Source organism: Sinocyclocheilus rhinocerous, unplaced genomic scaffold, assembly GCF_001515625.1.
Source record: "Sinocyclocheilus rhinocerous isolate Xijiao unplaced genomic scaffold, SAMN03320098_v1.1 scaffold905, whole genome shotgun sequence".
Taxonomy (NCBI): domain Eukaryota; kingdom Metazoa; phylum Chordata; class Actinopteri; order Cypriniformes; family Cyprinidae; genus Sinocyclocheilus; species Sinocyclocheilus rhinocerous.
This window is the reverse complement of record NW_015659390.1, coordinates 100,226-112,213: the sequence shown is the minus strand read 5'-3', so window position 1 is coordinate 112,213 and position 11,988 is coordinate 100,226. Positions and strand designations below refer to the sequence as shown.

The following is an 11,988-nucleotide window of genomic DNA, read 5'->3' as shown; positions in this document are numbered from 1 at the left end:
CTCTGGTCCGCTAATGTGTTATTTCGCCAACATTTCGTGGCCTATGCATACTAGCTTGCTTGAGTTACATTAGTTACGTGCATTTACGTGTTACGTTAAGTGTTTCCTGCATGAGGTACTTTGCCATGACGTTCACGTGTGCATAAAACTACTACGATGGTACCTCAACGTTTCACAGACACACCGTGATATTAATGTTGAATTGCTTTGCTTGTTAAGATAATGTTAACCCATGAGGCAAGAAAAACTTAAAAGCATATTCATATATCTTAAAACTTCTGATTACATGAGCCTAAGCTCTTTTCAATAAAATCCATGCAAAAGTTAATATCAGATCATTTTAGAATACAGTATAGGATGTACCGAATATTCTTCAGTTTTATGCAAAACAGAAATACGACAAATAGAATATCAGATCTCTGTCATATGGCCAAAAATAAATGCAAAAAAATAAATAATATGCTTTTTTTGCATAGTTGTGTTTGACACATGAAAACTGTAACAGTGTATCTTACAAGGTAACACCGTGTAACCTTGCTCTCACTTGAAATGTGTCCCCACATTAAGTCCTTGAATTTGAGGGTATTGGACCTGGAAAATCCTTGAAAGGACCTTGAATTTTAAGTTAACCAAGGTGTGGTGTGGGAACCCTGATAATGTCTTACCTGGCAATAGGTCGGTTATTCTTAGTAAACTCGATGAGACGGATTTGAAAAGGCAAGGAGCACACCGCCAACACATTGACAACCTTAAAGTCTGAGAACCTCACCTGCAGATGAGATTATAACAATAATAAATACATCATTCAGAAGTTCTACAAAGCTGTTTACGGTAGCTATTAATCAATTTAGACACCTTGAATCCAATCTTCTGCAGGCAGCGGGCCAACCGTCGAGCACCTAGTTTGGCTTCTACCTCACTAAACAAAAATAAAAAATCAGATAGAAAAAAGATAGGATTTTAGAAGACATTGATAATTTCAGTAGCACAAACAACTCTTGGCTTATTAGTATTCTGAGAATTGAAAAGCAGATTTTAGAAAGACCTTGTTGCTCCAGTGCAAATAATTTTCCCTGATGACCATATAGTGGCAGTGATACGTGGTTTCCGCAGCTTCATCAGGACTTTCTGGAAACACATCCACAGAACATAAGCAACAGCATGCGTTAATGATTGGCCATATACTGATTAATACTGCTGATACTGATGATTTTGAGCAAAAGGTGAAAACATGGCACTTTCCATGAATTGTGCACATGTTGGTGTCCCATTACATTATTTTTAAGCTGTAAGGGACAAAATGCATGTTTTGTAATAAAAACACTAGACATGTTAAACGATTATGTAACACAACTGACATAGCAGGAAAAGTTGCTAGTCTTCAAAAAATTTGTAACATCAATTGGACCCTTTCTCCTGCAAATCTTCTCATTTTGTTTCTCAAATATGTGACCCTAGACCACAAAACTAGTCATAAGTCGCACTAGGGTTGTGCCGATAGACGATAGTATCGTGTATTGACGATAGACAGATATCGCCTGTGGCTGATGCCTTTGACGATAGTAAGACTATTATTATTATTATTATTATCAGGCTAGTAATACTATAATTAATATTAGGGCTTATTTGTTGCATTAGGCCTATCTTTCTTTTACCGTGTTTTTACATTATTGCTCGTTCTAACCAATCACACACGATTATGCTGAGCTTATGAATGCAATGGCCAATCAGAGGCGTTCAGATGAGTCATCACTGAAACAGCGGAGTTCTGTTGTTCAGCGAGCGCTGACTGAATTCTTAATTTTTTGGAAAAGATTGAAACGACTAAAATCACACAAATTTCAAAAGTGTTTTAAATTGCATTTAGACATGACAAATTTTGGTAAGTAGGTTTTGAGACAATAACATCTATACATCATTTGAGTGATGTATAGTGACGACAAAATGAGTTAATAAGAGTTTAAGGTCATAATAATACGGTTAGAAATCTTTCCATACTAACATACGTAAATCCAGAATATAGGTGCTTAAGTATAACAACTCCTCTTCAAAGGTCTAATTGTCTAGACTTACTCCCATTTCAGGCTTGTAGATGACATTAGACCCCTCTAGGCCGATGGTACGCAGGTTTAGATGGCACCTGGTTCTGAAGACAGATACGACATTGGTAACGATGATATCAAGCGCCACATCATTACTGGGTTCCATGGAGCCGCTGTAGATGTTTTAAGCTTGACGACCCTTTTACAGATGCATGTCACGTTACAAAACAAAACCTGCAAAACACATAAACGTAAGAATTTTTCTCCAGGTACTGGGTGGTTTTACGTTACATTTTGATGTTAGCTAAAGCTAAGTTATACCTGTCTTAAAAGACTGGTAACCAAATGATATCAAGGTTTAATACCCACAATAGGTGGTGATTCATTAACTATGACCATTGTGCTTCAAACAAAGGCACTTAACCCCAGCCTTTCAATGGGGAATGATCCCTGTAATAAATGCACTCTAAGTCACTTTGAATAAAAGCATATGTTAAAATGACCACTTCTATGTACTAAAGTGAAATAGCTCGCAAGTTTAGCTGCTGAGATGCATACTTGAAAAATATCAAAGCAGCCATTATTTTACATTCTCTATTTTAGCATTCAAGCTGTGTCCACAAAGCACTGGCACACATTTTAAACAGATCAAATGACAAAACAATAACGCAGCAACTCCTAACAAACTGATTTACATTTCATTGTAAAATATTATATTTCATCACAAATGAAGGCAACACAGGTATCAGCAGGAGACAATAACATTAAACGTGCATGCTAGCTATTTAAGCTCAAACACTAAATAACAGAGCTGCACCTTTAGAAATAAATGTCAATATGCATGCAAAAGCGACCATAAATTAGTTTAAACAACACAGAGACGTTTAGTTAATAACTAAATGAATGGCAAGCACACTGAGCTAAGAAACTTTCACTTACTTGATTGATATGGGCGTCAAACAGTGCGTCCGAGAGAATCTTATTATTATAAAACGTGGTGAGACGATCTTAAAACAAGTGTTTAAATGTTTAAAAATCTATATGAATAAAATTAACGGTCGGAAAAACACCAAAAGTAAACAAAAGCGTCAACAGACAACCGGCGATTGTTGTCAAGGATGCCTCAGTTCCTGCGCGAGATGAGAAACTGTCCGTTCAAACACGCTACAGCGCCTCCACATGGATGGGAGAAAATCAGCGACACAAGTTTTAATGTAGAACATACATTTTCCTTCATAACTGACAGCCTACTAGTGCCATCCATCTTTTGGTAAAAGAAACATTAGTCTGTGCCAATAATAATAATATACTTTGCATATTTTAAAACTTGATCCTGATATTGAATTTAATAATCAGAATGTTAAAATACGCCTCTCATGGGCCAAATATGTCCCACAACTTTACCTGCCATTTGTTAAAATAGCAACATTTCTGCCTGAAATCAAAATTTCATGTAAATTCAAATGTATTGAATTAGAAGATAGACTAAAATAAACAGAAAATAATTATGAATCCTTAAAAAACTTTACATATATGTCCAAAACAAATAGGTATTTTCTATAAGACTTTTTAAATAATGTTTTATGTTTTGTCAGCACTTTTTGTCCAGACACACAATTTTATTTTATTTTTATTTTTTAATCAGGCAGTATCAAAGTCAGCCTTCATCCTAAAGGCCCCTTTTCCATTTCACCTGCTAGGAGTTAAACAGCATTACAAAGACACAGGTGAGTGTTATAGTTGTTTTTTAAAAAATCATTTTAACTCACTGTGCTTATTTTCTGTCACAATCTTGATACATGAATTCCATGTCACTGGGATTTTTATGTTTATTATAATTACTCTAGAAAAACAAAAGGGCTGCTGCATTTAATATATGAATATGGGTAACATGAAACATATGAAATATGGTTTTGTTGTAAACACATTTGCAGACTATGTTGAGAGTTCACTAGACGAAGCTGACTATCAGTTTGAAGTGTAGTATGATTTCATGCGTCCACTGAAGTAAATGCTATTTGTCAGTGGGTATATTACATATTTTACACTTCTTTCGTACCAGAAGTTGTTAAACCATGTTGAACCAATCAAGTGATTGACAAGGAGAAACACATTTTGTAAGAAAATTAAGGAAGCAGGAGTTTGCACTCCAGCATAAGTGAATACCTCTGAACATGTTGAACTAGTTAATCCAAAGTAATTACTTAACACTTAAACAATTGCCCTTACAATCTCCCCTATACTTAGTAAAAATTGTACATTGGCCATCTGTCTGACGGTATCGTCCAGCACTGCATTGTGTCCGACACTCTTTTTTCCGAGATATTATTCACAGCTTTCCACGGCTGTGTTTATTTTGTCCTGTCTCAGGTCCAGGTTTAAAGGGGTCAGCAGCTTTTGTCCGAAGTGGACACATCTGGACAGAAAGCATTGTTAGCGGTTTTGCGGTTTCTGGAAAGGTGACAGCAAAATTGAAGTAGCCACTCTGGCATGACTAGGAGAAAAGGATATAACTGAGGGTTTTCAGCTGTCTGAATGGACCTTCAGCACTTTTAGTGAATGAACTCGTGACACCTAGATTATGTGCTGAACCAGCCTCAGATAAATCTAATTTATTTGATATGATACTAACAGTAAAGTCTCTGGACCAAAGTCAAGTTACCTTCATTTTGATAGTGCTTTAAACAATACAGATTATTTCAAAGCAGATTCACAGTGATAAACTGTGAGAAATTTAGCATTTCATCACTTGCTCACCATTGGATCCTCTGCAGTTAATGTCCAGTGCAGTAAAAGTCCATCATTTAACATCTTGTGAAAAGCTGTGTGTTTATAAGAAACAAATCCACCATTAAGACATTTTAAACTTCAAACCACTGTTTCCAGCTAAAAATATGAGTGAACTATCTCCAGTGAAAAATTGTCTCGTCTGAATCAGGAGAGAAATATGCACAGAACAAGCAATGTTTACAATTGAAAACAGTTCTAAACAAATGTGTCGGTGGATTTTGATGTGGGAGGGCAATAGGGGGTGGACTTTTTGAGGAAGCGTTATTATGGACTATGTGCTCATATTTTGTCCAGAAGCAACAGTTAAAAACATCTTAATGATGGATTTGTTTCTTACAAACAGTTTTTTTGCTACACAAGATGCTAATTGATGGACTGGAGTCGTGTGGATTACTTGTGGATTATTGTGTTGTTTTTATCAGCTGTTTGGACTCTCATTCTGACGGCACCCATTCACTGAAGAAGACCCAGTGGTGAGCAAGTGATGTAATGCTAAATTTCTCCAAATGTGTTCTGGTTAAGAAACAAGCTCATCTACATCTTGGACAGTGTTCATTTCGTCAACGAAGACGACGACGAAAAATATTCGTTAACTAAAAAATTTTCTGTGACTAAGAGAGACGTGGACCAGCTAAAACTAATATCTGGTGACGAAATTATGACGAAATTTATGCCGTGTCTTCGTTAACTAGACGAGACGGGACTATATGTTATTTGAGGACTACAGGACATTCAAAATACATCCTATAGAATAGGCTAACTGTCCTCTTTCAAAATGTGCGTCCCTGTCATTAGATTGCAATCGGATAAGGGGCGTTTGCATAGTCTCAGTATGGCAGCCGCAGTGGACAGATAGGCTAATAAAACGCGAACTAGCGATCTGAAACAATGGCCTCAGCACCCGAAGGGGTAGGGATATATATATTATATATGAACAACTATAATTTTTATAAGTTGCTCCCTTTTCACTACTGTTAAAGGGATAGTTCACCCAAAAATTAAAATTGTCAATTTATTAAAGTTTTTCCAAATTCAATCCTTGATTCAAATGTCTCATGCTTAATTGATTTGGTCTAAAGAGAGAAGAATTAATGACTATTTTTGTTTGAAGACTACATATAAAATAGCTACCAAAATAAATGTTGGTAACTGCAGTTTGACTAAAAGTAATGACTAAAAGTTTACAAAAATTCCATGAATTTTTCGTCGACTAAAACTATGAAAGACTCAAATGACTAAAATGTGACTAAGCATTTTCGTCTCAAGATAAAGACTAAATCAAAAATGCCTGTCAAAAGTAACACTTATCTTGGATAGACTGAGGGTGAGTAAATTTTCATTTTTTAAGTGAACTATTCCTTTAAATGTTGATTAAACTCCAAAGGCAATTTTACTTTCATCCTTCCCTAATTTTTACCCGTTTACCAAGCCATTCTGATTTTACTAATTTGGGCTCGCCTGAACTCTGTTGCACTCTAAGACTCCAAACTGGACGTTTCCCAAGATTAAGTGAACGTAAACAGGTGGGTGAAAACTGAACGTGTGTCATCCATGCATGCATTCCGTCTTAAAGGGACAGCATTCCTAAGTACCTACACACGCCCCCTACCGCACTGCAACTTCAGAGACTTAAGTGTGTTTATAGACTATAAAATAGACCTTAGCATCATTGAAATTCTCTTCCTGAGAGAAATAATACGTTGTTCATTAAGATAGAAGATACATAAACAGACAGAACAGGCAGAGTAAACACATTCTCCATCACTCCCTTGCTCCTCCATGAGCCCTGCCCGGCCCCGACCACCAAGATCCTCTCGGATCTTCTGTTCTCCTATCCGCTCATCTTTTGGATGGGGAAAAAAATAACCATTGCTTTTACTCCAGTCGATTCCAGAACAATCATTCTTGTTTACCGCACTGGAGGTCAGAAAAAGGAAGTGCTATCGCTTTTATCTACTCTGCCAAACAGCATAAACACAGCCCGATGGCTTAATACCAGCATGACGCACCATTTGCATATTGCGCTAGTACAGAGGACGTTAAAGGTCGCGCAGGACTCGGGTCGGAGGTTAAGAAAGGGTCAGTTTCGTTGGAGAGTGTTTGGGGTTAGATGAGGGGCATTGGACGGCGTAAGCTTGCAGGAGGATGTGAGTTCTGGAACCCTTTAGAACCCTTGTAAAAGTAAAATCAAATGCATCTGGATGCCTCTTTGTCTAGTTTGAAGACAGAGTTGCTGAAACGCCATGTCATATTAAACATTGTTTGTGCTGTTGGATGTGTTGCTGAGGTAATGAGGGCGATTTGTAAACAAGGAGGGGTGGAGCATGACCCTCCACTCCATGTTTACATTGGGCAGAAATCACAGGAACCAAACACTGGGATTGCTGCGCTACAGTAATGCATTCTGGGTAATGATACGCATTGGGGAGCAGCCATCTCAGATATTCTCTTCTTTACAGATGAAAATGCTTTTGGCCTTGTTTTTACAGCTTTATCTCAAAGGCTTTCAGGTAAATAAATGAAGTAATGTGCATAAAACCACTTCCAGTAATCAGGTCTTCCTCAGGCCACCAGAACAGGAATGGGCGTAGTGCAGTTTCACATATTTAGTTCTACGTTATTTTATTTTATTTCTAGGCCATGTTTTCCCCCAAACTGATTGAATTCATTTGATGTGAAATTATTTTATGTGACATTATTTTATTATTTTTTTAATGGGAAAAGGTTCTCAAACTGTGGCGAAGAGGTTGCAATGAATGTGCATGTTGTTATTTTAATGGATGTGAAATTATTTTTTGAATGCAATAATCAGGATATACACTTTTTTTACATTATAATAATATAATTTATTATGCATACATTTTCTATATAATAACAAATGATACATTCCTACGTCACTTGAAAAAGTGCTGTTTACCTTAATCTCACATAATGTTTTAATTTTTTTTAACAGTTTGATAATTTCCTACTACATTTTCCTCTTTCCTTGACTTTGTGCAAATATATACAGTATAAATCAGCCAAAATGTGATGTTTCCTGATAGCTTGTAAATAAAGAAGCAATTTATGGAAAAACTTCCCAGCTTTGTGAACAGTTGTGCCATAAACTCATAGAGAGCGAGACTTCTCAGATCTCTGCATCTTTATCACATCTGGCAAAGCAGAAAAGAGAGCAGGAAGAGAGTGCAGGACTGAGAAAGATAAAGTGATATAAAAAAGAAAGAGAGACAACCACAGTCAGAGAGAGACACACACCTGCTCTATGCACTGGTTTGTTTTCTACAAGTGATTTAAAGGCAGTAGATTTATGCACACTGGAGTGTCTGGTGTTTCAGCACTAAGCCGTAAAAAGAGAGCAGACGTAGGACCTGAGTGTGAGAGAACAGACTCTGTCTCAGCCATAAACACAGATCTGGGAACTTCCATGTGTTCACATCATCCATTCTTACCAGCTAAATCAGATCACACACGACCATCGACAAACACTGCTTACTTCTACCACAAGTTTGCTGATCAGTGTTTAAATGTAGTTCAATCATTTACATAGAAATCAGCTTCTTACTCTATTAAATCCCAAAATGTATAAAATAATAATTTAAAAAATGGTGCCACAAATGTCAAAATAATGACATTTGTCATTTATTTTCAAAACATGATGCATGATGGGATACGCTAAGCTACGAATAGCGCTCTGGAGCGGTATTCAAGATATTGTGGATTTAGTGTGCGTTTAGGGCACTGCACTTTGGCGTTTTTAAGACCTGAGACAGTCTTGCGCCCTTACTTCCTGTCGCGCGCACGCTCTCTCAAGTGGCCAAGACCACAAGTGTGGGTATTTGGACGAGGCATGCGTTTTCACCGCCCCCAACTCACACCATTGGTTAATGCCAGTGTTGCTGTTGTTGGTCTGTTTTGGATGTTCAGATAAACAGAGCAGTGTTTTTATAGCACCACAGTATTTACACGTTTCGGGATATCACCCTTCGAATTTCTTACTTATATTTGACTTGCCATATTAAGTTAGGATAGAAGAAAGTATTTTAACATTCAATAGCTACTGAATATTTTTAAGCTATTTTGTAAGCCATTTGAACACCATTGACTCCTCAACTACCTGCCACTACGAATATTTGTCCTGCTTCTCCGTGGCATTTCTGTTAAATGCACATAAACAGGAAGTTCAGGCTTGGTCGAGGAGCTGGCACAGGTGAGGATGGAGGTCAGAGGTCAGCTGGTTTCTATGGCGATGGAGTGCTTGGGTGTGGTGCTCTGGCTGTGTGTGGACTGAGCAAGAAAGGCAATGAAGATGTGTTTATAAAGACGAGCCTCTCTCATCACAAACACCTCTCTCTTCTCCTCTCTGCCTCTCTATCTTTCTCTCATCCTCTCTTTGAGATAAATAAACTGATAAAAAGCGGGAGGAAAAGGCCATGACGTCAGTCGGGCCCCTAAAACTGAGTGATGTCACAGCTCTCCCTGACCTCTGCTGTCACTCAGGCTCGAGTGTTTTTATGTGAGGGCTTCTCCTCTGAGTTCAACTGCTCAAAAAATAACAAAGCTGGACACTTTTTGTAAATCTACTACATCTTGCACAGTGGAACTAAACATTAGTTTGTGCCACGTACGCACTGCAAAGTTTTGCGAGTGACAAACGTATTAGGCTAGTTAATGCTGCATGTGTGTGGATGGACTGCAGGAGTCACTCCTACTTTCCCAAACTCGCAAAGTTTTGGCGGTTTGTTTAATATTTTACAGCACCGTGCCTCAAGAGAACAATCATTGCCCAAAAAAGAGTGAAATCACTGTTTTTATGAGCTAGTTATTCAGTCTTGTTCTGTAGTCATTTAATACATTTTGTGTAGAATTGGTTGTCAGTATCTGATTATTTTTTTCAGGAGTAAATTCGGGTATAAATTGTTGTGGTCAGTTTATTGGCTTTCACATCTTAAATTGTTAAATGTATTGTATCCTGGGTTATCTTGTTCGATGCTAGTTAGTTAGTAGTAGAGATAAACCCATAATCGATTTGACCAATATTTTTAATAATATGGTATTTTAAATGTGTAGCTTAACAGTTAGTTTGTAAGTATTCAGATCACAAAAAAACTTTGTATAAATAACAATTGTTATTATTAGTAAAATATTCATAATGCATATGTTTTTATTGTATTTTGTCAAAAAATACTTTGTACTATACTACAGCAATTAGGCCTAATTAAAAACTGATTACACATATTGTTTATCAAAAACTTAAAATTATTTTTGTATTGGTCATTAAAAGGAAATATCTGCTTTTAATAAGCTCTAGTCAGTAGTTAGTCCTCAGATTTTGCTATTTCAAAGTGTACATTTGTAAACAATGGTTATTATTCTTATTTGCATGTGTACATTACTGTTCAATTTGTATTTTTTTAATAAAATTAATACTTTTATTTAGTGTCCTTTACTATTATTAAGGACACAAACTGATAAAAAGTGACAGTAACGACATTTACTGTCGTTTACAGTTACAAAAGATTCTATTAATCAGAGAATCCTATAAAAATGTATAATCTTTTCAACAAAAATATTAAGCAGCATACTAATGGCTGCTGAAAATTAAGCTAAAAATGCCATCACAGGAATAAATTACATTTTAAAACATATAATAAAATGCACATAGATGTTTTAAATTGTTATTATATTTTACAGTAAGAGTATTACAGTTCTACTGTATTTTTGAGCAAATAAATGCAGCGTTGTTGAGCATAAGAGACTTCTTTTAAAAATATTACAAAATAAATCGTAGTAAAAAGGCAGTTTATGATTAGTTGTTTTTTGCAAAATGACTCGCTGTAATAGTCTCGCACCTCATTGTTTTACACTGTTATGCTTTACAAACCATGGTAAAGTGGTAGTTACCCTGCGCTAACCCTGGCCTTATATTCGAATGTTGGGTTAAATGTAGTGTGAAAAATGTTTGTGTGTACAGATTGTGATTAAGCAGTCAGAAGAAGAGTGATGACTGTATTTGGCAGTATAGTGTGTGTATGTGCCCAGTGTGCAACCTCTGTTTTAATCACTATTAAAGAAAGGTGTTTTGTATGGCATGACATAATACAAGTTGCCAGTCAGTGACCATCATCACGCATATGAAGTGTAAGCGTTCCCTGGCTGGGATTGTACAAGATTTTGTTTTCTTTGTACTGGAAGTACCAAAATATCTGTGGTCTGGTGAACCCCAGTGAGTGACCGAGGTGGTGAGACAGTACAGATAAGACGGTGAATGACTGTTTGACCTCAGACACATACGTCACTGTCTGCTTCGGTAAAGTGCACATGTAATGAGAGTGTGTTGTGTTTTCAGGGGGTAGTGCGTTGGAGTTTTATCCAAAAAAACATCAACACAAGTTATAGCGCAGTTTATGCTGGCAATACTTGGTTAATTTCTGAAAGATTATTTTTAGCTTTTGTTCCATTGTATGACCTTTATATTTTCTCTGTGTTTGTTTATGTGTTTTGTATTTGTGTGTGTGTGTGTGTGTGTGTGTGTGTTTTAATGTTGGCCTGTGTAAGTCAGCCAAAGGCTGGACTGTTTTAGAAAAAGAATTCCTAGAAAAGAATCCTTTATCATTGTCATGGCAGCCCTCATTTTTAAATCATAACGATCCAGAGCATAATGAACATAACAGTCAGATGACACAACAATTCACCTCTTAGATCTGAGGATGTTATTAAAACTCAAAACCATAACCAATAAAAATCTTTCAAATATGTGAGTGACCCCAGCAGAGAGAGATTAATCATCAGACTCATTCACATGAGAGTTATATTTCTCCTCTTGAGTTTCATATCCTGTTACAATGCATGGGTGACTGCATGAGTTCAGCAACCCTCTTTCTTTCTCTCTCTCTCATGAATTAGCCAATATATCACAAATCTTTTAATCAATTTAAAATTATTTAATTCTAAACTATGAATATCTTCATATATATTTTAAATAATAATTGTATTAAAACTATATTTATATTACATACAGTGCCCTCCATAAGTATTGGGACAGTAAAGAAAAATTGCTCTGTTTGCTGTGGAGTCAAGAAATCTGTAAATATGATTAAAAGATGAATATGAGACAAAACTACAGAATGTCACATTTTATTATTGAGTGAGTCAACAC

General features: G+C 36.4%; 2 protein-coding genes across 6 annotated transcripts in view; one reads left to right on the top strand and one right to left on the bottom strand.

The window, feature by feature from the left end:
- The window catches only part of LOC107723755 (TATA box-binding protein-like protein 1), an 8,846-nt gene extending 5,631 nt beyond the window's left edge, over nucleotides 1–3,215 (bottom strand). Inside the window, exons 1-5 of the mRNA XM_016532467.1 lie at nucleotides 2,982–3,215; nucleotides 2,074–2,276; nucleotides 1,046–1,128; nucleotides 856–919; nucleotides 666–769 (exon numbers count right to left, since the gene is read on the bottom strand). Of these exons, the coding sequence (XP_016387953.1) occupies nucleotides 666–769; nucleotides 856–919; nucleotides 1,046–1,128; nucleotides 2,074–2,208 (386 nt within the window). The 5' untranslated portion in view covers nucleotides 2,209–2,276; nucleotides 2,982–3,215. The remainder of the gene's footprint in view (nucleotides 1–665; nucleotides 770–855; nucleotides 920–1,045; nucleotides 1,129–2,073; nucleotides 2,277–2,981) is intronic.
- LOC107723756 (transcription factor 21) overlaps nucleotides 1–11,988 on the top strand; it is a 65,724-nt gene that overhangs the window by 6,301 nt on the left and 47,435 nt on the right. For 4 of the 5 annotated variants that reach the window (XR_001637963.1, XR_001637962.1, XR_001637960.1 and 1 more), the window contains exon 1: nucleotides 3,722–3,769. The exons of the other annotated variant lie outside the window; for it this stretch is intronic. The gene's annotated coding sequence lies outside the window, so the exon portion shown is untranslated. Of the gene's footprint in view, nucleotides 1–3,721; nucleotides 3,770–11,988 lie in introns of those variants that run through there. 5 annotated transcript variants of the gene reach the window in all.